Source organism: Peromyscus maniculatus, chromosome 20 (assembly GCF_049852395.1).
Source record: "Peromyscus maniculatus bairdii isolate BWxNUB_F1_BW_parent chromosome 20, HU_Pman_BW_mat_3.1, whole genome shotgun sequence".
In the NCBI taxonomy this organism is placed as follows: domain Eukaryota; kingdom Metazoa; phylum Chordata; class Mammalia; order Rodentia; family Cricetidae; genus Peromyscus; species Peromyscus maniculatus.
This window is the reverse complement of record NC_134871.1, coordinates 28,170,679-28,195,000: the sequence shown is the minus strand read 5'-3', so window position 1 is coordinate 28,195,000 and position 24,322 is coordinate 28,170,679. Positions and strand designations below refer to the sequence as shown.

General features: G+C 44.1%; 1 protein-coding gene across 2 annotated transcripts in view; it reads left to right on the top strand.

The window, feature by feature from the left end:
- Positions 1 to 21,118, top strand: part of Pop1 (POP1 ribonuclease P/MRP subunit) — a 30,290-nt gene extending 9,172 nt beyond the window's left edge. For both annotated transcript variants that reach the window (XM_006977612.4, XM_076555929.1), the window contains exons 5-16: positions 1,683 to 1,931; positions 2,741 to 2,828; positions 3,218 to 3,405; positions 4,464 to 4,720; positions 5,000 to 5,093; positions 7,638 to 7,749; positions 8,540 to 8,659; positions 12,618 to 12,733; positions 14,937 to 15,128; positions 16,447 to 16,601; positions 19,241 to 19,609; positions 20,336 to 21,118. In XM_006977612.4, coding sequence (XP_006977674.3) covers positions 1,683 to 1,931; positions 2,741 to 2,828; positions 3,218 to 3,405; positions 4,464 to 4,720; positions 5,000 to 5,093; positions 7,638 to 7,749; positions 8,540 to 8,659; positions 12,618 to 12,733; positions 14,937 to 15,128; positions 16,447 to 16,601; positions 19,241 to 19,609; positions 20,336 to 20,978 — 2,583 coding nt within the window. In that variant the 3' untranslated portion in view covers positions 20,979 to 21,118. The remainder of the gene's footprint in view (positions 1 to 1,682; positions 1,932 to 2,740; positions 2,829 to 3,217; positions 3,406 to 4,463; positions 4,721 to 4,999; positions 5,094 to 7,637; positions 7,750 to 8,539; positions 8,660 to 12,617; positions 12,734 to 14,936; positions 15,129 to 16,446; positions 16,602 to 19,240; positions 19,610 to 20,335) is intronic.
- The last annotated feature ends 3,204 nt before the right edge of the window (positions 21,119 to 24,322 follow it).

Genomic DNA, 24,322 nt, shown 5'->3' with positions numbered 1-24,322 from the left:
GGACCAGCAGATTGAGTGAAACATCCTCTTTCTGAATGGTGTGGAATTAGTTAATGATTCTTGGGCCGGTGAGATGGCTCACCCAGTAAAGGCTCTTGCTGCCGAGACTGACAGTCTGAGTTTGATCCCCAAGATCCTCATGGTCCCTTAGGATGCCCTCTGACCACTGTGTGTGAGCCATAGCCATACCATGTGTGTATGAACACACACACACACACACACACAAACCACACACACACACAAACCACACACACATATACACATACAAACCACACACACAAACCACACACACACATAAACCACATACACACACAAACCACACACACACACATACACACACAAACCACACACACACACACAAACCACATACCCACACACCCACACCCACACACACAAACCACAAATAAACTAAAATTTAAAAATTATTCTGATTCTCTTACCAGATATTTATTTTGGATTCTGTATTTTTAGAATATGGCCAGCTCAGAGTTGGAAGGTTAAAAAAGTAACATCAATGCGTAGCATGTGCTGTTTGGCTTTTTTAAAGTTAAAAGCTTGAATTTGGTTTTAATTTTTATACAAATCTAATTATATTTGGGCTTTATTCTAAAATTGGTTAAGCTGCCCATGTTTTTACCATGCGTCAAAATGAATTTATCAAACGCTTACTATGTGTTGGTACTGTGCTGGGAGTGGGTGAGAAGTCAACAGGCTGAAGTCCTTATCTTTCAAGGGGTTTACAAACTATAAAGAGTTTGTTTTTAAAGAATGTTAGCTTAATAACCGAAGAGACTTAAGTGTGAAAACTAGCCAGGAATTTTGTACTTTCTAGATTGAATGTGAGATCTGTTTCTTAGCAAAATGTAGCACGCCTAAATGAAATGAGTGAGTTGGCGTTCCCATTTCTGTATTTCCGATCTTGAGTGAAAGTTAAAACTAGAAGCTAGTGTTTGATTTATCTTGCTCTCTGCTAATAGCCACGTGAAGCTTTATGTTACTGTGTTGAACATTTTTTATATTTATTTACTTTGTTCTATGTGTATGAATGTTTTCCTGCGTGTGTGTATGAGCGTTATGTACAGGCTTGGTGCCCAGGCAATCAGAAAAGGGCACCAGAAGTTATGGATGGTTGTGAGCCACCACCTGGGTCTTTTTGCAAGACTAGCGTGCTGTAAGCCACTGAGCCATCTCTCCAGCCCTGTGTGTTGAAATCTTATATAAGTATTGTGTCTTCATAAAGATGAGGCTTGCCCCAGTAGTGAGTGTTAGAACTTTGCTTCCTTTTTCTAGGCTCTCCTGCTCTGAAATTTTCACTTCCCATTGTCTCTGTCTCTGGTCACTTGGGAGAAGACTCCAAGCTAGCCAGTTAAACAAAGTGGCCTGTCAGGTCTCCACCCGATCTTTTCACAGTTAGTCGATTGAATTCCTGATGTTCAACTGTGCTCTGAGGTGCTTACAAACTAGGGTCAAGCCGGGCGGTGGTGGCGCACGCCTTTAATCCCAGCACTCGGGAGGCAGAGGCAGGCGGATCTCTGTGAGTTCGAGGCCAGCCTGGGCTACCAAGTGAGTCCCAGGAAAGGCGCAAAGCTACACAGAGAAACCCTGTCTCGAAAAACCAAAAAAAAAAAAAAAAAAAAAAAAAAAAAACAAACTAGGGTCAGCCTTTCTTCTTTAAACTGTAGGCAGAGAAAGCGGCTCATCAGAAGAAAGAACATTCAAAAAATAAATGCCACAAAGCCCGAAGATGTCACATAAACCGGACGCTGGAATTTAACCGTAGACAGAAGAGGAACATCTGGTTAGAGACGCACATCTGGCACGCCAAGCGCTTTCACATGGTGAAGAAGTGGGGCTACTGCCTCGGGGAGAGGCCCACGTCCAAGAGCCACCGCGCCTGCTACCGGGCCATGACAAGTCTCTGCCTCCTGCAGGTAAGCTTCGCTCCTGCACTCAGCGCCTTCTCAGAGCTTACTTTAGAGTTGTTCACGGTGTGATCAAGTCTTTTCTGTGAAGCTGCACATCTTACAAGTGAAGACTGGGACGCTGCTGGATGCCGGAGATGAAGCGGCATTAGTGAAAGAGACAGACATCGGTCAGATCTGTGGCTGTAAGGGATATGTGCCGTTCTCTTTTTGAGACAGGGTCTCACACTAGTCAATACTGGACTAGAACAGCCTGTATCCAGCCTGTTCCCAGTGCTTTACAGGTGTTCACTCATCATTCAGTCCTTACAACCACAGCTTAAGGTAGGAAGTCTCTGTTTTATAGATGAGGAGACTAAGTTATAGAGGTCTGGGTAACTCATCCGTGACCACAACTACTGAACGTGGACCATACGACTACTGAGCGTGGAGTCAGGTCATCCTGACTTTTGACTCAGATTTGCTTAAGAATATCTGCTAATATAATAGGAACAGGCAGGCTGTAAGTTTTGAGTTGGTGAAAAGCTGGCTTCGGGTGATTTGTTTTGTCTTAGAACAGGTTTTCTTTCTGCCAGCAGTGTTAGATCAGATCCCTTCTGGAGCTGGAGTTACACAGTTGTGAACCACCCAGAGTGGGTGCTGGGACTTGAACTTGAGTCCTCTGAAGAGCTGTGCATGCTTTTAACCTCTGAGACATCTCTCCTGTGTCCTTCAATGGTTTTTCTGATATAGCATTGGCTTCCTAGCGTTTGCTTGTTTGTTTGTTTTAGCCATGTAATAGATCATTGCATATTTAATTATGTTTCTTCTTTGTTCAGGACTTATCATATTACTGTTGCTTGGAGTTGAAAGGCAAAGAGGAAGAAATACTGAATGCACTTTCTCAGATGTGTAGTACAGACACAGGTAATCTCCTCCAAAGCTGGATGCTGCTTTACTCTTCATGTATTTATAAATTAGTCGATGAATGTCTATTATAAGCATTTCACAGTTTTGATATGAAAATGTGTGAGATGTTCTTATGCCCAGTGAGTATGTTAATGCAAGAAAGGTTGAGTTGATAGTTAGATCTTTAATATCTTTCTTACATGTAAAGTGAGCCATTATTCTGTGGAGTAATGGCTTGAAACTCACTAAATATTCATTTCACAAGTCTTTTTTGAGAACTTCCTATGTGCCTGGTTTTCTTTTAAGAGCTAAAGTTTCTTCTCTTGTGGAGACAGACAGCGGCTCTCAGGAAATAAGGCTGCGTGTGAGCACTTGAACTCACAGTATTTTGTTTGTGTTTGTCCCAGGACTGACTTTTGCTGCAGTTCACTGCTTGTCTGGGAAGCGGCAAGGGAGCCTCGTGCTTTACCGGGCAAATAAGTATCCCAGAGAAATGCTTGGGCCTGTTACGTTTATTTGGAAGTCTAAGAAGACCCCCGGGGATACTTCTGAGGATAGGCAGCTGTGGATCTGGCTTCACCCTACTCTTAAACTGGTATATATCATTCTGTTGCAATCTAGTTATGTAATTGTACAGTGTGTGGGAACACACGGGGAGGTCAGAGGACAACGTGTGGGAATCTGCTCTTTCCTTCTACTACCTGGGTCTCAGGGATCAAGCTCGTGTCATCAGGCTTGGTGGCAGTCCCAAGACATCTCACCCACTTACTGTCACATTCTTAATTACCATTGGGAGACAATAATTTAGAAATTTCAGTGGTATAAAAGTTTGGCTGGCCGGGCGGTGGTGGCGCACGCCTTTAATCCCAGCACTCGGGAGGCAGAGGCAGGCAGATCTCTGTGAGTTCGAGGCCAGCCTGGACTACCAAGTGAGTCCCAGGAAAGGCACAAAGCTACACAGAGAAACCCTGTCTCGAAAAACCAAAAAAAAAAAAAGTTTGGCTGACAGTTTGGTATGACACATTTTTAATGAATCAATTAAAGTTTGTTTCCTTTCTTCCATCCTTTTTTCCTTTTGTTTTTTTGAGACAGGGTCTGTGTATCCCTGACTGGCCTGGATTTGCTGTGTACTACAAACTGGCCTCAAACTCACAGTGATCTGCCTGTTGTCTCCCAAGTGCTGGGATTAAAGCCATATGCCATCATACCTGACTGATACTTCTTTAAGAAAGTTCTTTTTATCCAAAGCTATTGAATAAAGAATGGATATATTTACCTTGAAGATGACGATTTGATAAATATATACACATTATGTAACGATTACCACAATGAGCACACCCACCTCCACCAATTTAACTTGTAACTCTGCATTTAACTTAGAAATATTTATTAAGGATATATTTATTGCTGTTTTATGTGTGTGGGTGCTGTGCTTGCATGTATATCTGTGCACCATGTGTGTGCCTGGTGCCCATGGAGGCCAGCAGGGGTTGTCTAATTCTCTGGAACTGGAGTAACAGACAGTTCTTAGCCCCTGGGTAGGTGCTGAGACTTAAACCTGGGTCCTCTGCAAGAGCAGTCGGTGGTCTTAACCACTGAGAGACACCTCTCCAGCCGTCTGTGTTTTAAAGTCAGTGTTTAACTACTTCCTAGGCTGTCCTGGAGGAAATGAAAGCGTTGTGTCAGTGTTCAGAACCCGTCAACTCAAGTGTCTGTGTTCCTGAGCCGCTCCTGACAGCAGCCCCAGAAGAAAGCCAGCCAGAACTAGCTGATGACAAAATTGGCAAGAAAAGAAAAAGGAAAGACGATGGAGAAAGTGCTAAGCGAACTAAGAAAACGATTGGTGATGGTACTAGAGACCCTCGCCAGCCACGTTCCTGGGTCTCCGCTGCCACGGGGATTGTCATCAGGTAGGAGCTGAGTTCACTGGGACACTCCGGGATGGTTTCAGTGAAGACCTCACTCCCCCTTTTTCCTTTTGGTTTTCAAGACAGAGTTTCCCTGTGTAGCCCTGGCTGTCCTGAACTCAGAGATCTGCCTGCCTCTGCCTCCCGAGTGCCGGGATTAAAGGCACATCATGCCTGGCTCACCTGTCCTGTGTGCTACCATGTCTGCTATGATTTGTCCCATTGTTACCAGTGGTCTAGACATCATATGTGATCAAAGTTTCCGTTTCATGGCTTCCTCAGTGATTTGACAATGGAGATGAACAGGTTCCGGCTGATCGGTCCTCTTTCCCACTGCATCCTGACCTCGGCCCTGAGGGCTGCTCCTCTATACACAGTGAGTACATAGGACTGTCTGCTAGTCCATCAGATTTGTAAAAGCGAACATACAATCTGATAACCCTGGGTTGTCCCTTAAACTTGTATTTCCCAACTTGTTTTTGTTAATAAAGTTTTTTTTTCTTTTTAATCTTTCACTTCTAAAAGATTAAATCTCAGTGGGTATGATTAAAGTCAATTGACTTTTTTTGTTTTGTTTTGTTTTTCAAGACGCGGTTTCTCTGTGTTACAGCCGTAGTTGTCTCAGAACTCACTCTGTAGACCAGGCTGACCTCGAACTCACGTAGATCCACCTTCCTCTGCCTCCCGAGTGCTGGGATTGAAGGCATACACCACCATGCCTGGCTAGCCAACTGAATTTTAATTTATAGACTGTTCTTGTGGGTCCTATAGAAGGTAATCTCTTCTCTATAAAAATCTCTGAAATTGTATGCCAGGTTTTTTTTGTTTTTTGTTTTTTGTTTTCCTTCTGCTTCTTTCTTTTTCCTTCAGTTTTTGTTTACTTTTAGTTTGACTTATGACCGATTTTCTGGAAAGCTAAACATGTCTACTCAGCACTTTGGATCAGAAGCAGGGATGATGTTCCTTTGTGTTCTCAAGATTGGTAGCCACCAGTCACACTATTGAACACTTAAAATGTGACTGAATGGCTGAGATACTGAATTTGTACCTTCATTTAATTTTAACTAACTAAACATCACTTCAGGCGGCTCTTGGTAGCTTGTGGCTGCCTTATAGACAGGGCTGGTCTAGAGCCTGAAGTGTGATTAGGAGTCTCCTTTTGGGAAAATGTTTATTTTCCATTCCAGTCAGTTGACGTAGCACTTGACCCTCTCAGGTTGACGTGGGCAGACATGGCGATCAGGCTGGACAAGTGTGAGCTTTTAGAAGGGACCCAGGACAGCGGCTCCTTTGCCTCCCTCAGCCTCTGCTGCTGTCTTGGCCTGGAGTCTGGAGTGGACTTTCCTTTGTTTGCCTTCCCAGGATGGACAGTGATCTTTTACCATTTGATTCATTTTTGTTATTTTTGTAGATGGAATTCAGGCCCTCTCCATGCTAGACAAGCAGTCGCTGTACTTAGCCCTCATTTTATTGAAGGTAAAACTCAGATCCTGTAGTGCGGCCTGTGTCACCTGGACTTTTTTTTTTTAAGTTTTTTGAGACAGGGTTTCTCTGTGTAGTTTTGGTGCCTGTTCTGGATCTTGCTCTGTAGACCAGGCTGGCCTCGAACTCACAGAGATCCACCTGGCTCTGCCTCCCGAGTGCTGGGATTAGAAGTGTGCGCCCCCACAGCCAGGCAATCATCTTGGATTTTTTTTTTTTGTTTTGTTTTGTTTTTCGAGACAGGGTTTCTCTGTGTAGCTTTGCGCCTTTCCTAGAACTCACTCTGTAGACCAGGCTGGCCTTGAACTCACAGAGATCCGCCTGCCTCTGCCTCCCGAGTGCTGGGATTAAAGGCGTGCGCCCCCACCACCTGGCTCATCTTGGACTTTTAATCTCTCCTCACCCCTTGCCTTTTGGCCATGCTGGCCTTTCACGTTCTAGATTGTGTCACTTCCAGTTCCCCGGACGCATACCTGTTTTCTTTCTACCTGCTGGGCATTCTGTTGTGCTGCTCTTGGTTGGGCTGAAATCTCCTCCTCCTTCAGGTCCAGCCTGTCGCGTCCCATCCATATTCCCTCCAGAACCCTTCCTTGTGCCCTCAGGTAGCTCACCCCCGTTGTTCTCTGGCACCCTGCACATTTCCTCAGCTTACCAGTAGAGTAGTAAGATATACACACTGTATATAGTTCTGGTGTGTGTGTAACATCTGTGTCTCTCATTGGCCACTGCGATTCATGATGGTGGGCAGGCCCGGTCCTTAGCACAGTGCCTAGCATACAGAGAAGGTCTTGCATGTGCTAATAAGTTATGGAGTGAAGATCTGAATTCGGGCTTGGTTCTAGAGCCTGTACTCTAAACCACTTAGTTCTGCTCCCTGTGTTCTGTGAGGCAGTGGCACGTGCCGTACAGGTTACCACTTTAGGATCCAGGGGTCTTTGAGCACAAGTCATGGCCCTTGGTCGTCACGTCTGTCCTGTCATGCATCTAGTACTTGAAATACTCTGGAAAACTTGAAATACTCTGCTCCCTGTGTTTATGCATCTGAGCCAGTGTTGCTAAGAGTAGTGCAGTGGTTTGCTTGAGGTTTCTCTGGTTTGCTGAGAAAGGAGCATTTTATTGCTTAAATTAGAGATGAAGGTAGTAGTGAGAGCCAGAGGGCCAGCGCCTTTGTTGGAAGTGTGCACAAGAAAGAGTGCGACAGTGCTTAATTAGTGTCTTTGGAAAGTGTGGCGGTATTTCCAGATATGTGAAATCTCTAATGAGAGTGTTTAGTCTGGTAGGAATTGCTGTCTTTACAGTTGCGTCTTTACCCTTGTGAAATAGTCATTCTCGGGCCCAGAAATGCTTACAACCGTGTTACAATGTAGCGATTATTAGGACTGACAGCGGTTACTAGGCCTGGCTCGTCATTCCCTGCTGAGGAGTTCTTGTTTCCCAGGGGGAAGAGGATGCAGAGGAGACACCCCATCACTGGTGGAGTGATACTTGCAAGAGCTCTGACAGCGTTCTCCTTCATCAGAGACAAGAAGCGGTGTTTCAGTTGCTGGGAGGTAGAAAGAGGGAGTATCTGCTTGTGCTGGGGAGGAAGGGGGGGGGACGGGACCGGACTGGGAGGTGGGTCAGGAGAGCAGTTTGCAGTTGGCCCCTCCCTCATGAATAGTCTTGCGTTTTATCGCACCTTTATTTGTTGTGATACAGCCAGAGAAGCACGTAAGAAGCCCAGAGTCCAAGATTAAAGCATTGCGCTCACGTTCATGAAATAAGGTTGTTCGTATTCTAAATAACTAGCATTCTGAAGTTATAATAAGTGACCAAGCAGGGACTAACCTAACGTCTGTACTTACTGCCCCTCATAGGCTTATAGCTGATGGAGAGACATGCGTTCTTGTTGTAAGATAACTTATGTCCTTTCAATTTTATTTTACAAGAAACTTTATTTTTCAAGTGTTAATTTATTTTCCAAGCATATTAGTGAGGAAAAGGTGATATATATTTTAAAATAATTACCCCAAGAAAATAGCTTGATTAGAAAAATCTGAAAGATTTCAAAATATAAACAAGATTGTATTAATATGTATTGTGACTTTTACTTAGAAACATTTTTATTACATTTATTTATTCATTTGTCTGTTTATTTATTTGTGTGTGTGTACTCGTGTGTAGAGGCCAGAGGACAGTGTGTGGAACTCAGTTCTTGTACTCACAGGGATTAGTCTCGGGCCGTCAGACTTGGCATCGAGTGCCTTTATTCCCTGAGCCGTCCGTACATATCGCCTGCCCTGTGTGAGCCTTCTGTGGGCTTGCTCTTTATGTGTCCCTTCTGTTTCCGCTTCGTTGAAGGGATATCGTCACCAGCGGAAATTCCTGCAGGGTCTATTCTGGGATTGACAGTTAGGGATCCGAGAATCAATTTGCCCCCACAGCGCTCCAGAGCTTTGCCTCATCCGGACAGATACCAAGGTAAAGTGCTTGCCGTGTTCCCTGTTGAGCTGACAGGTCCCATGAGGTGCATGCCAGAGCACATGGCTCTGTAGGGAAGTGTAAGCCACACAGCTGGCTGCTGAAGTTTGATGTTTATTTTTTCCCAAGTACTCTGTTTTCAGTATCTAAAGTGTATCTCTTTATTCTCCCAAATTCTCCTGGCGCTTCAAACTTTAATTGTGAGGGAGGGCTGTGCACCGGCAGCTGGCCTTGTGCTCTTTGGAAGCCTCTGTCTGACCATACAGATGATCCAGGTTCGAATCCTGGCAAGGCCATCCCAGGTGCTGAAGTATCAGACCACATGGTTTTGACAGAGTAGAGGGGCCCAAGAGAGCTACTTGGCTGGAAGGTGGGTTGGGGCTGGTCAAAGTTTTAAACTGATCTGGGATTTGCTGAAGTTGTGATGACGTCACATTGGATTCACTGTCATTTGAACACCATTAACTAAGAGAGTAAACTAGCTTGTGCACTGTGGGAAAAAACGCTTACCTATATGTCATAACAACTTCACAATTTTGTTTTTAACCTCTCTACGTGTAGTTAGATAGCTTACTAGGGACCAATAAAGGCCCTGTCAGAGCTCCACATAAAAGGTGCCTGAGAGGATTTGAAGACACACAGGTAAGTTAGTGACTGGAGCCTAAGACTTGGTTGCTGCTGCTGTCTTGTTTAATGCGTGTGGTCTAGTGAAACGTGGAAGCTGGAGTGTCTCCTGGAATTATGAATGGAGCTGTAATCACCTCAAAGCCACGGGTGAACTCCGCATCCCTCTGGCTACCCCTGTGCATTTTTGGACGGGCAGTTCTAACATCTCTTCTAACAGGTTGAACATGAGTCGTCGGGTAAAGGAAGATTAAAGTCTGTCATAAAAATATGATTCAGTTTCCACTGTAAAATTCATCATTGTGTTAGACTTTGTTGTGGATTTCATTACAGCCTGTTTTTTTGTTTTTGTTTTTTTTGCTATTGTTTTTTGAGACAGGGTCTCACTAGTTACCTCTGGCTGGCCTGGAATTCCCTCTGTAGAGCAGACTGGCCTTGAACTCATGGAACTCTGTCTGCCTCTGCCTCTGAGTGCTTATTTCATTAGGATCTGTTTTAAGTACTGTAATTCCTTTGGAGATATTTTTTATTTGATGTTGAGCTACATAAAGAAGTATACTTTTGGGCTGGGGATGTAGCTCAGTAGAATGCTTGCCTAGTATGTGAGTGGCCCTAGTTCATTCAGTCCCTAGTTGTTTTGAGATAAGGACTTGCTATGTAGCTATGACTGGCCTGGAACTTGTTATATAACCCATGCTGGCCTTGAACCATGTCAATATTCCTGCCTCAGCATGCTGAATGCTTCGATTGCAGGCAAGAGTCAAAATGCCTGGCAAGGAGTACACTTTTCACATGAATTAGTTGAATTAGTATTCTGTCAGTATTTTTAATATCTTGTCTAGGAAGGTAAGTCAAAGCGAAGCACAGAGGTGTACTTTGGTGGACTGGGTCAATTAAAAGATCAATCCTTAGAAGGATCTCATCAGGACAGCTTACACCTAATTCCTTGACCTAGTGCAGGCTGACAAGATCAGAAGTTGTTCTCTGCCTGTTTTGACTTAACAACAACAATAGCAAAATCAATTCAAATGTTGCTGCCTGAAAAGAAGAGTTTGCCTGTTTTGGGTAACAAGCTCCTTATTTTCTTGTATAAAGTGGATCTTGGGCAGCTTTTAAAGGAAAAGGTTCCTAGGAGCCTAACTATTCTCATGCTTTGAAGAGGTTTGCCAGTGCATTTGCCTCTTAAGAGTTAATTATTAACGTGTTTTTATAACACTTTTCAACTTCATTAACAGAGCAGTTTATTGTGTAATTTACTGATCTTTGAGGTGAGATTTTAAAATACCAATCTGAGGCTGGAGGTGTAGCTCAGCGATAAGAGTTTTTGCCTAATAGCACACAGCCCTGGGTTCAATCCCAGCACTGGAAAAATGAAAAGAAACCCTCAAAGCACATTTGTGGTGTATGTTCTACTTTATTTACTGTCTGTAGCAGTTGGTGATGTGCTTTGATAGATTATTTAAACTTGTCCCTACCAGAGAAGAGCTTGCTCTAACCTCGGCCTTGGAAGCAGGAAGTGTGGCTCAGTGGCAGTGAATATGCCAAGTGTATGCGTTGTAAGCCTGCACTCTGGCTTCCCTGCACTCACTGGCTAGCAGCAAACAAAGCAAAAGGGAAGAAAGAAAACACTGTATGTGTAGGCTCATTTTAAAAATGTCTCTTGAAATACTCTGTGGCTGTATGTTCTTGCCATACCACCAAAGCCGTGAAGGAGTCTAGTTGCCTTAAGACTGGCAGGTGGGCAGTCATCATTTCCTTTTCCAGTGCTCGTGATATGTTCTAGCTGTGACTTCCAGTGCTTGTGAACACTCCTACAGCACAGGGCAGCTGTGACTTCCAGTGCTTGTGAACACTCCTACAGCACAGGGCAGCTGTGACTTCCAGTGCTTGTGAACACTCTTACAGCACAGGGCAGCTGTGACTTCCAGTGCTTGTGAACACTCCTACAGCACAGGGCAGCTGTGACTTCCAGTGCTTGTGAACACTCCTACAGCTCAGGGCAGCCAGCTCCTCAAGCTCAGGTTAGGGTCATTTTACACAACTATGTTGGAAGAAAACACTAGACATTTCAGCTGGAAGCTGGCCTGTCCCCAGTACGGTGAGTTGAAGGCTGCAGCTTCTTCCTCCCCTGCTAACCCTCATTTTTCACTGTCTGTGGTTTTGCCTATTCCAGATGTCATGTGATTGGACTCATCCAGGGGGTAGCCTTTTCAGATTGGCTCTTTCCCTTGGTGAAGCGCACTGAGTCCTCCTCCTTCTTGTGTCTTTGTAGCGCATTCCTGTTAGTCCATCGTGTAGAATATTTGAAGATGAGCTGGTGCTTTCCTGTGCTTTTGTTCCTGAGAATTCTCCCTCTTGTCTACAACTCAGTCTGAACACTGTCAGATCTGTAGTGAGCTCCCCAGGGCGGCATTCTGGGTCAGCCAGGACTGTTTGGAATGGGGCCGCCGGTCCTACACTGGCAGCGTGACCTTCCCTGTCACTCAGCGCTGCACCTTAGACCTCACTGCTCAGTCTCCACGAGGAAGAGCAGTTTATAGACACTGGTGCAGTTCTCTGCAGCTTTCTTCTCAGGCCTGTTCATCAGTTTAATTCTCTCCAACTCTGTTCTCCCCTGAAATCTGTCACGCCATTACCTAGTCACTTCCAGCTTATTTTCCCAGCCAGCAGACCCACACAGGTATGTGCTTTTGAGTGAGTTTCTGTGTCGGTATTTTGGAACAATAGCCCCCCCCCCCATTGTTTTTTAATTCTTCAGTCTAACAAAATTAGAGTTGAAGGACTTTTTTCTGTCATGTTTAAGTGGCTGTGTGTGGAAATGTCTTGTGTCAGTGTAAGTGCTAACGCAGCGTGGTAGAGTTCACAAACATCACTCACCTTAAAGGAGTGGAGAGGAGTGTTTTATAGACAGGAGCGAATAGCTCAGTATGTTAGTTATCAGAGAGCCGAGGGAAAGGGTAACAGAAGGTATCATCATCTTAAATTCAAGGGGCAGCTTGCAATTGTATTATAATTGTATTATAAATTATAAAAATATATAATATAAATCAGATTATATAAATATAATTATACTACATATAATTATATATTGTATTATAATTTTATTGTATTATAATTGTAATATAACTGTGTGTCTGCACAAAAGTAAATATCAAAGAAAAGTGCTTTTAGCTTTGTTATGTCATGGACTAGGAAACCAATTATAAGAATGACTTGGTTTTTTGTCTCTAGTTCAGTAAATGCCTGTGAAATGCTTTCCTGTTACCACCGTCTGCAGCGTTAGAGTGTGATGGAATGGCAGTGTGGTTTGAAGGCTGTTCCTTCTCCCTCTTAGATAATGAGCAAGTTAGACAGCTGCTGCTGGAGGGTGTGCCCGTGGAGTGTGCGCACAGCTTTATCTGGAACCGGGATATCTGTAGGAGTGTCACAGAGAATAAAATCTCGGACCAGGTAACTAATGTGCCAGGATTACTGGTAAGCTCATGCATGAAGGGGAGAGTCACTGCTTTATAGAGCCTGCAAAGTGATTTTATGTTTCACAGAGTCCCATCTACTTATTTAAATGCCACCCCCCCGGACAGGGTTTCTCTGTGTAACAGTCCTGGCTGACCTGAAACTCACTTTGTAGCCCAGGCTGGCCTCAAATTCACAGAGATCCACCTGCCTCTGCCTCCCAAGTGCTGGGATTAAAGGTGTGCACCATCACTGCCCGGTTGTTATTTATATATTCTTTACTGTGATACTTTGAAATTTTTTTTAAAGAATGATTTCTAGAAAAAGATCTTTTCCTGAGGTGAAAAACCTTGTGGCTTAAATATGTTTTCTTTGCTCTTATTCCCCTTAAATAGTCTGTCTTTAAGTTCACAATGATTGAGCTCCCACCAGAACCAGGCATTGTGTTAGATACTGAAAGATGACTAGGGTTAGGAAGCCTAAGGAATGCCTGGGACACTGAGGCTGGCTTCCTGTGTGAAGGAGCTGATGTTTGAAGGTGCTCTCAGGTGGGAGCTAGACTTCTTGGGGCAGGGGGGAAGGGAGTCAGATGTAAGAACAATATGAACCCAGGCCTGAACCTGTTCACAATCGCCAGCTGGGGCAGGAGCTGGGAGTCAACAGTGGACAAGGGAGAAGGCTGAAGGGACACACAGGCCAGAGTGTAGAGGCCCCAAGGCATTCTGAAGATTTGGACCGACCTTGTGGGTTTCACGACGGTTTTAAGACTGGATCTCACTAGCAGTGTGCCGAGGGAAGGTTAGACTGAGGTTGTGTATGGGGAAAGCTGGGGAGAGGACTGTGGCCAGATAGCGTTAAAAGAAACATGTGTGTAAAACAGCTGAACGTGGAGCAAGAAAGAAATGCACCACATGGCATGGTGGAGGTCTGGATTGTTCAGAAACGGGAGTAAAGGGGCTAGGGTTCAGAACACACTTCCAAGGAGTAAAATTGGTGAGACTTGGTGGTCACCGGGAAGATGGAAACGGGTATCTGTATATTAGCTCCTAACAGTCTAGTTTGGCTCTAGGGTGTCAGCTGGAAGAGAGCCAGAGTCCTGTTGACTCGTTCACTGTTGTGTTCCCAGGTTCTTAGCACGTAAGAGGCACCCAGTAAATATTTGAGTATGGATGATGAGCTCTGGGGTTTGTGGTATCAGTCAGTTAGATGGGGATTTGGAAGAGGACCATGGGAAAGGCGAGACGTTTGAGAGGCAGTGCACGTCTCGAGAATGATGTCTTAAGAGACAGGTCTTAAATTCCTGGTGGGAAGCTGGGGGCTAAAGGGAAAATAGTGGGGAATGAGCAGTAAATGTACAGGTGGTCACGGAAGAAGCAAAAGTAAAAGCTCAAGGCTTGAAGAGTGTTGGTGATACCAGTCAGCCGAGGAACAAAACTCCAGCTGCACACCTCTGAACTCAGCACACATGCCTTCCCCTCCCGAGCATCTTTTCACATCTTCGAATGAAATCTGGAAGAATGTTCACTCCTTACATTGCATTTGTGCACACAATTTATAGTGCCTTCTATTATTTTAATAATTCAGACCTGCTAAGAAATCTTCTCAAGCAGAGCCTTTTCTCCCAATTGCTCATCTTTGAGAAGTTGTCATTCATTTTTGTACTATTTTACTTAATGATAACACATCATAATCAAAAGGGATAGAGGATCAAAGTGTAGAATTAATTTTGATATGAGATTAGCAGAATGAACATATGTAAGTTAGCTTGGAGTCTTCTGGTGTACTCCAGCCCAGAGAGCAAGTTTAAGATAATTTGGCCTTTTCCTACCAAAGCCTGTGTGTAGAGGAAAATCTTTATAGAAAGGATATTTTTACTTATACTGGCTCATGTTTCCTTATTCAGAGCCTTTTACTTTTCCTTTTAAAAGAATATTTAACTTTTAAGTTTGTTCCTATAGTGATCTAGAAGATCTAGTAAAATCTAGAAGGTCTAGTAAGGTCGAGAAGATCTAGGAAGATCTAGAAGGCCTAGGAAGATCTAGAGGTCTAGTAAGGTCTAGACCATCTAATAAAGCCTGGTAGATCTAGAAGGTCTAGAAGGTCTAGTAAGGCCTAAAAGGTCTAATAAGATCTAGAAGGTCTAGAAGGAAGATCTAGAAGACAGTGGCTGTTTGTATTGACCTTTTTTCTTCTCCTTTAGGATTTAAACCGGATGAGAAGTGAATTGCTGGTGCCAGGGTCACAGCTTGTTTTAGGGCCTCATGAATCCAAGATACCTATACTTTTGATCCAACAGCCAGGAAAAATGACGGGCAAAGATCGACTGGGCTGGGGAAGTGGCTGGGATGTCCTCCTTCCCAAGGCTTGGGGCATGGCTTTCTGGATTCCGTTTGTAAGTTGCCTTTTGATTTCAGCTAATAGTTGCAGTATTTAAAACACAGTGATTAACACCTTAACTGTACAGCTACTCTTGATATTTGCATATGCGCTTGCTTTATGTGTTGACCTCCACCTGTCTACCCTTGTCCCACACACTCTCCCCAGGCACCTTCCCACACCCTAGTAATGAACAATATTAAGTTTTTGAAGTAGAATGGTGTTTTAAAATAGCAGTAACAATAGCTGGGCGGTGGTTGGTGTACACCTTTAATCCCAGCAGAAGCAGACAGATCTTTGAATTCAAGGCCAGCCTGGTCTCAGAGTGAGTTCCAGGACAGACAGGGCAGTTACAGAGAGAAACTGTCCTAAAAACAGATTAAAAAAAAATAATATTAACAATAATACTGCATTTTCAACTTGAATAAATTTGTGAGCTCAATTTTTACAGAAGTATAGAGCATACTGTTGTGGTTTTTAAATGCTAACTGTAAGCATATACTGTTTCTATTTCTTAACTGTCGCCAACATTTTTATTAAAATCTGTGTTGTGTGTATTTTCTGATTAGTTTTTTTAAGTATTAATTTGCTCGAGATGGTAAGAAGCATGCCAATGTCAGACTGCTCGGTTAATGCAGGTAGTTAATTTTTGGCAATCATGCCTATTGTAAGGAGCATTCCGTTAATGATTTAGGAAGGTTTTTTTTTTTTTTTTAAGTTGTTCCACTTAAATTTTTTTATTAGGGATTTTTTTTGTTTGTTTGTTTGCTTATTTGTCTGTTTTCTCAGTACTGAGAATTGAACTGAAGGTCTTAGGCAAGCTAACAAGCACTGTATCACTTAGCTACATTCCCAGATGATTAGGCATCATTTCATTCACATAGAAAGGATAGGACCTCATGGACTGAGGGTCTCTGCACCCTTTGCCTGCCATCCACTTAGGAAATTAGGCATACAGACTCACCGGCATGCTTCATGTCCCTCATACCAGTCTCCTTCAGGTTACACCGTTGGGATTTTGGTGTTTGTTACCTCCATGCATATCTCATACCTTTATCAAGTGCTTGTGTCTCTGTAAAGTTGTAAAGTACATGTTTTTTAATCTATATGCCTTACTGTATATATGCTTCTGTAACCTGTTGTATTTACTGGGTATTGAGGTTTTTTCATGTTGATTCAAGTCCCATTCATTAATTTTATACTACTTTATGGTGTTTGGTTATGGGATTATCCTTTTGGTGGGCTTTTTGCTTATTTCTCACTTCCCATACAGACAGTTAAACAATTTCACTTCACGTTAGTAAACTGACAGGGCCTCTTGACGTTTCTTTTAGATCTACCAAGGTGTAAGAGTTGGGGGGTTAAAAGAGGCTACCGTGCATTCTCAGTACAGAAGGTCACCTAACATCCCAGGCGATTTCCCAGACTGCCCTGCTGGGGCTCTGTTTGCTGAAGATCAAGCTAAGGATCTTCTAGAAAACTATAAAAGGTAAGGAAGGAACTGCTCTTCGTGTCTGTCTCCAGGGACGGGAGCACCTGCGTGAATGGTCTGATGGCTTGGGGATCACTGCAGTTACCCTGTGTGTGGTGTGAGCTTCCTCTTGAGTTCTCTTACCAAGAGGCGGCTAGGAAGAAGATGCTGTAGCCAGAAACTCCTCTGTGGCCTTTTAAGGCCCTGGTACATCCCTTCTCCTGGTCACTTTCTGATTTGAAGGATGGACATCTGAGCTGCAGACACACATTTCAGACCCTTGCTAATAGATCTGACCACCACTCCATCTCCATTCTTGTGGAAATTGTGCTTTAAACAACTGATTTTTAGAAGGGTACTGATTTATTAAAGTTTAATGAAACCACGGAGGTAGGTAAAACACTTTAAAATGGTACAGTTCTGCCATCCAAACAGACATGTGCTGTCTTTAATATTTTAATATTTATCTTTGTCGCCTTTTTCTTACCTGTCTTTCATTAGAAATGAGTGAATGGGGGCCTTTATTTCTGTTATGTAGAGAAGTCCAGGTGAACCACAGGAACCTGTATTCCCACTGAATTGCAGGCTTCTGGAAGCACTGAAGCTCTGTCTCCTGTGTGGTGCCTGTGGGTCCAGCCATAGGTGGTGTGCACTAGGCCCACTAACGTTTGTTGTTGGGTGAATGAGTGGGTAGCTGAATGTTACAGTGGCTTTGCTGGGAGGACCATGAGGGCTGAGGTGGGAATCCCTGCTCATTATCACAACCACGGAGACAGGCAGGGCCTGGCTGGTGCTCTAACCATTTGTTGAATGATAGACTGATGAATGACTTTGTGGCTAAGATGTGACTTGATCCTGCATCAGCTTCCCAGCAGTCATGTGCCTCACAGACTGTGTAGTTGAGGGGCCTCTAACTAAGAATATTTATTTTTCACTATTCAGACTCGTTCATGTATACTCTCCATAAGTGCACATTTTTCTTTAAAAAAAAAAAAAAAGGTATTATTCACACTATTTTGAGACCTGGCCTTTTCATTTAATCATATATTGTATTGGTTTCCCCATATCAATAAATAGTGATCATAAACCAAATGTTGGCAAACTTTTTTTGTGAAGGGCCAGATGATACGCAGTTTTGGCTTGTAGACTCTTGGTCTCCATAACAAGGTCTCCGCTCTGCTGCCATGACAAGGAAGCAGCCACAGATGACATGAACAGATGTGTGGTGGGGTGCCAGCCAGGGCTCTCTATGGTCACTCACATTTGGAATTCATGAATTTTCAGTGTCATATAATGGGATGATTTTACTTTTTCAATCATTGAGACTATGAGAATCATTCTTAGCTCCTGGGTCATATAAAAACAGATAACAGGCCTAATGGGGGCCATTCGTGAAGTTTGCCAGCTCTGGCTGGGTGGATCTTGGAGGGACTCTGTAAGGTTGCAGCGTGGATGTGCCATGTTTCATTGGTGGCCTTCTAGGTCACCTCTGTTTTCTTGTCCTGTGGTTTGGGACACTTCTCCCTGTATGCATCTCTATATATTTGTCTAAATCATTCACTCATCTATCACAAATTTGTTTCAAGCACACCATTGGATCCACCACCACTCGAGACACTGTAGCTCTCGAAGGCACAGGGTAGACTTAAGTCTCCTGACTTTATGGAGACTTTATTATTATTATTATTATTATTATTAATATATAATAATATGAATAATAATAATAACCAATGTTAATTCTTTACTTTTTAATTTTTTTGATAATTTCATACTTGTATCCGCTACCCCATTGTCCTCTCTTGCCCCACCCCCATTCCTACTGATGCCCTTCTTCCCACGTCCTCCTCCTATTGTCCTTTCTTGTTTTTTGGGGGTTTTTTTTGTTTTTTTTTTTTGTCCTCACTGAGTTTAATTAGGGTTGTCTGTATGGGTATGGGCTTTACTGTGGGGCATGGGCAGCTTACCCATAACTCCACCACTGAAGAAAATGCCAGTAGCTCCTGGGAGAGCCCTCCCTTACCCCTGCTGGAGTTTGGACAAGCTTAATCTTGGCAGGGCTTGTGCAGGTAGCCTCTGTGTGTCCGTGACTGGCATGGCTCGTGTCCAGAGGACAGACAGTATTGCATGGTACCCATCTCCTCCTTCAGTTCTGTGTCTTTCTGCACCACTGTTCCCTGGACCTTGGAGGGGACGAGGCAGATGTCCTGTTTATGGCCAAGCACACAATGGTCACTTATTCTTAGTACTTTGGCAAGTAAGACTGCACATTAATTGCCACCCACTGCAAAAGGAAGCTCCCCTTACCACGGCAGAGAGCAGCACTAGTCTACAAGTGTAAACGTAAATATTTAGAAAGCAGTTTGACTGCAGGTCCATTTAGCACAGTGTTTCTCAACCTGTGCGTCAAGGGCTGACTTTCAGATATCCTACATATCAGATATTTACATTATGATTCATAACAACAGCAAAATTACAGTTATGAAGTAGCAATGAAAATAATTTTACGATGCTATGTCACCACAGCAGAGGAACTGTATTAAAGGGCCTCAGCATTAGGAAGGCTGAGAACCACTGCTTTAGTGGAACATCAGTAGTGGTCATGGCTGTTTTAGTTCTCTACTCTTCAGTTGTTTAAAATTGATTTCCTTTTTAATTAGACGCCCTCCTGCCAAAAGGCCCAACTATGTTAAGCTGGGCACGCTGGCACCTTTCCGCTGTCCCTGGGAGCAGCTGACTCAGGACTGGGAGTCCAGGGTTCAGGCCCAAGAGTCAGCTACGATAGCCTCCATGCCTTGTGCTCAAGACCACCCAAGACCACTAGGAGTGCCTTGTGTCGCTGAAGAGGTCATCTGTCAGCCATCTAACGAGGCAGGCATATCTGAAAACCAGCCCACGAGGCCAGAAGTCACAGGCTGTCCAGCACAGGCCGCGACTGAGATGGTCCTAGAGCAGAGTGCTGGTGAGAACCATGCCGCCACCGCCGCCACCACTGCCACCACCGCCGGTGGCCAGCTCTGTGTTCTTAGGTGAGTGTCGGCAGTTGCCACATCCATGGAGTTGTTTCCTGTATTGAACGTGCTTGGGGATGTGAAAGTCCTCCTTGTTCCTGGATGCTCCTTGGTGACTTTCTGAAAAGGAGAGCCACTTCTTTGATGGTTGACAGAGGGCCTAGGAAAACAGTTCAGTATTTGATTTGAGACATGGAACTCACTGACGAGACGATTGAAAATACTGTCCTGAACCAAGTGACCCTAATTGGCGACAAGCCTCTGTTCTTGGGAATTGCGTGTGTGTGTGTGTGTGTGTGTGTGTGTGTGTGTGTGTGTGTGTGTGTGTGTGTGTGTGGTGGGGGGGATCAGTCGTGTGGCGTGGTGATGCCACAGCTTCCCTATGCCGTTGGGGCTGCCGTGGGCTCAGCTCCGCTTCTCAGCTTCTGTATGTGCTCCCATTTTGAATAGTGCTCCTGCCTCACCTCCTTTATCTAAAGATTCTCGTCTCCTTCTTTCTCCTCAAACTCTCGTCCTCTTGCTTTGGTTGGCTTTAATTTGCTTTGATTATAATCTTAAGGTCTATCTTACTTTTCTGTCAACCTTATTTATTTTTTCTGCCCCAATTCTGAAGTCTCTGCTTTTTCAGTGTGGCACAGTTTTTCAGAATGGCGGGAACATGAAAAGAAGAACGTTAGTTATAAATATATTGTGTGCTTTAAATGGTTTTTAATTATGATTTTGTATGTCTCTTACTTCGTGTAGGAGTAGGAAATTACTAAGGCAACTCTCTGCTTGGTGTGGGCCCAGTTCTGAGGCCAGGCGGGCTCCCCGTGGAAGCCAGCAGGAATTGACCAGAAAGGCCTGCTTGTCCATCCTGGATGATTTCCCCAGAGCCTTGGTGTGGGTCAGCCTGTCCCTGCTCAGGAAGGGCAGCCCCGAGCCTCACACCATGATCTGTGTCCCATCCAAGGAGGACTTGCTCCAGCTCAGTCAGGATCAGTGTTTCCATGGACCCCGGGAATCCAGACACAGCGATCCATTTAAGAGCCTGATTCTAAAAGAGAAAGAAAAGAAGAAAATGGAGAAGAGGCAGAACCGAGAACACACTGTCTCCGAGGGCCTGGCTGCGGGGGCGACTCCAGCTGGGCAGGAAGCTCTGATACAGGGGCTGTGGTCAGGCCCCCTCCCGGGACTAACGTCACACTGTTCCAGAGTCCTCCTGGGCTTTGTCACACAGGGAGATTTTTCCATGGCTGTTGGCTGTGGAGAAGCCTTGGGGTTTGTTAGTGTGACCGGCTTGCTGGAAATGTTGTCCAGCCAGTCGGCAGCCTCAAGGGGCCTGGTGCTGCTGCGACCTCCCACCTCTCTGCAGTACCGGTTTGCAAGAATTGCCATTGAGGTGTGAATGTGGGTTCACAGCCTGGTTGGACATGGATTATAACTATTTTTGTCAAATCCCACAGAGTCCTGGCAGTCTTTGTCTTCTATTTTAGAATACAATGTGCAACTGCTTGGAAACAAGAATTAAAATTATATAATTATGTGGATGATGATCTGTTTACCTTATCCTAATAATCTGAGTGTTTCCATCTTTTCCTGTACTGGGAATATGTTTAATCCTTTAACATGCTAGTTGAACCCTTTGTATTGAAGTATTGTGCCCACCCACCCCAGCCCCCACCCTCACATGCACCATTTTTGTTAGGAACAAAAAGCTGTGAGGTCTCTTTGAAAAAATTGCAGTCATATGGTATGCAGCTATGACTGTTGACAAGTTCTTACTAAAGAGAAGACTGTAGGGAACTGGGGCATAGCTCAGTGGTCAAGCTTTTGCGTGGATGAAGCCCCAGGTTTAAGTCTAGCATCAGAGAGCCAAGGAGACAGGCAGACACTGTAAGTTCCTGGCTTCTGCACATGAGACCCAGGCTGTGTGGACTGTGTTCAGTTATATCCTGGTGAACTGAATATCTTATTCCATAAAGAATTCACAAGTTGGTGCCTATTGTCAGGGGGACTGGGTGTAACAGAATGTGTTGAGTCTACGGTATGAGTCTTTGATTGCTTTGTTGTTAATTTTATTTTAAACACCATGGAAATACACTTTTGATGAGATGGTCAGCATTGCCCGGCAGATGCGGCACCAATCTTTAGCCAGAGAACATTGTGGAACTATTAAGGAGACCCTGGTTACTGAACAGTTTGTGGGCTGCACTATGGATGGCTGCCGCCCTCATGACATCAACGGTGGTGGAATGCACAGCTATTTAAGAAGCAACAAGAGAAAATACTTCAATAAAAAACCCACCTGATTAGCCAGTGGTTGTGGCAAATGCCTTGATCCCAGAACTTGGGAGGCAGAGGCAGATGGATCTCTGAGTTCAAGGCCAGCCTGGACTATACAGAGAAACCCTGTTTCAAAACAAAACAACAAAACTCATCTGATAAACAAACAAACAAACATTGTTTTTGCAGATGGTTTCTCAAGGCCATGAAGGTTTGTTTTTCAAATATGTTCTGTTAAATATGATTATCCCCTTCCCCCCAAAAAGAACTCAAGGTCAGGTTGGTTTAAGATACTTTAGGTTAAGCAAAAACTTTTTTTTTTGAGAACATTTTGTAGGATTAGTTAGTAAAGACACGGGGACACAGCAGCTCTCTCGGCAAGGTGATGGGAACAGCAGGCCACACCTGTGCAGTCAAAGTGTTTGTAAGCAAACCCATGAGAGTCTGTTAAAAGGGTATCAAGGATTTATTAAGATATAAAATGGGGAGAAAATACACTCATGAATACAGAACAAAGTAAACAGCTGCCGTGGTCCTCCGTTCTGCCCCAGGGTGAGTGAAACCAGCAGTTTCACTGACCTTGAATTTGTGGCAATATACAAAAATATCTTAATCAGAGGTAGAAATGTATAGTTCAATATGACGACAACATCCTTAGTATGTATCAGTACATAGAATATCCTAAACAGAAATAGAACATACATACAGTATGACAAATATAATTTTATATTTGTATCAATATACAAAAGTATTTTAAACAAGTAGAAACATGTTCAATATGACAAGTATGGTTGCATATTTGTATCAATATACAGATTATCTTAAATAGAAGTAGAAAAATAATTTTACATTTGTATCAATATACAAGAATCCATACCAATGCAAAGCCATTGGAAGAGCAAATTCCCGCAAGTATTCGCTTGGGGTCTTGAAAGGGGGCAGGGAAGAGCCCTATGGGTGCTCCTCAGAAAGTGCTCATTAGGGCTCTTTCATAGGAGAGGTCTTTGACACGATGGGTTGGAAAAAAGACCACAGGCCTTACAGTCGAAACTGGACCACTGAGATAGCTGGTGTTTCTCTCTCACCAGCCTCTTCCAGTGCCCAACTCCAATGAGCTGAGAAAAAAAGTAGCATAAGTAGTGTCTGTAAACAGAAAAATATCACCTGATGTTCAGTAGTAGTTATTGGGCCGTTGCACGTTCACTTTCTAGGCTGCCTGCCACTTTGTTGCTTAGTGATTTCCATGGCAAGTCTGATTGCCGTGTGGCTACCCAGCTGCACTCTGCTCAGCGCTCTGCCTGCTGCCCTTGTCCTGGGGACAGGGCACATTAGCGGTCACTGCTTTGTGGGTGATAGGTCAAAGAGCCATGTGGTGAGAGCACAGACCAGCACTTCCCAGATGTATTCCTGGGGTGCTGGTCCTGGGAAAATGGTTCCTTTACCAAGTAAATCTGGGAAGAGCTGTATTCTGTTCAGCTTCCCATTGCTCATGGCATAGTGGAGACTGCAGGGAAGGATTCTCTTTCAGGATCTTCCCACCTCCCCCATGCCTGTTGTCCGGAGGACACAAGTTTTCTGGACTGTCAGGGAGATCCAGCTCTGTCAAGAAAAAGACTATTAGGATGGCTGTTCTCTATAGCAACGGAATTGATTACTAGAGTCATGCAGCGATGCGATAAGTGACAGGCTCCTGTTCTCTTGTGGAGGGAGCAGTGATGTCAAGGTCCACAATTCAAGCAGTGCCCCAAAAGTTCTAAGCCGAACAGATCAGTTACACATGTAAGACACAGAAGTAATTCTGGATGATTTTACTTTCCGTTTTTGGGAGAGGGTGTGTGTCATTGTATAGTCCTGTCTATCCTAGAACTCTGTGTAGATCAGCCAGGCTGGTCTTGAACTCAGAGGTCCAACTGCTTCTGCCTCCTGAGTCTTGAGACTAAAGGCCCGCATCATCATTCCCAGCTTCTGGGGGGAGTATTCTTTAAAATATTACATGATGTGATGGTTAGTGTTAATTTCAAGATCTGGTCAGTTTGGAAGACAACAAATACTGCACAGCATTCAGTCTTCATCCTTCTTCCCGATTGCCAATGAAATGCAATCAGATACCTCAAGCTCCTGTTGCCTTGACTTCCCCAACACAGTAGACAGTGCCCTGGAGCTGTGAACCAGATAAACCTTTTTCCCTTTAGGTTGCTTTTGTCAGGGTAGTGGCAGCAACAGGAAAAGAAGCAGACTGAATGCCAGTTGACTTAGGGAAGACAACAGCAATAACAAATAGCTCTTGGTGGTTTGAAGGGGGTCTTCCTATGTAGCCCTGGCTGATCTGGTACTTACTATGTAGCCCCAGCTTTGCAGCAGTTTTCTTGTCTCAGCCATTGATAAGTATTTTTAAAAATCCCCTGGTTAGTGGGTAACTCTGCCAATGCAATAAGTCAATGCAAGTCCAGATTTAATGAGCAAAGC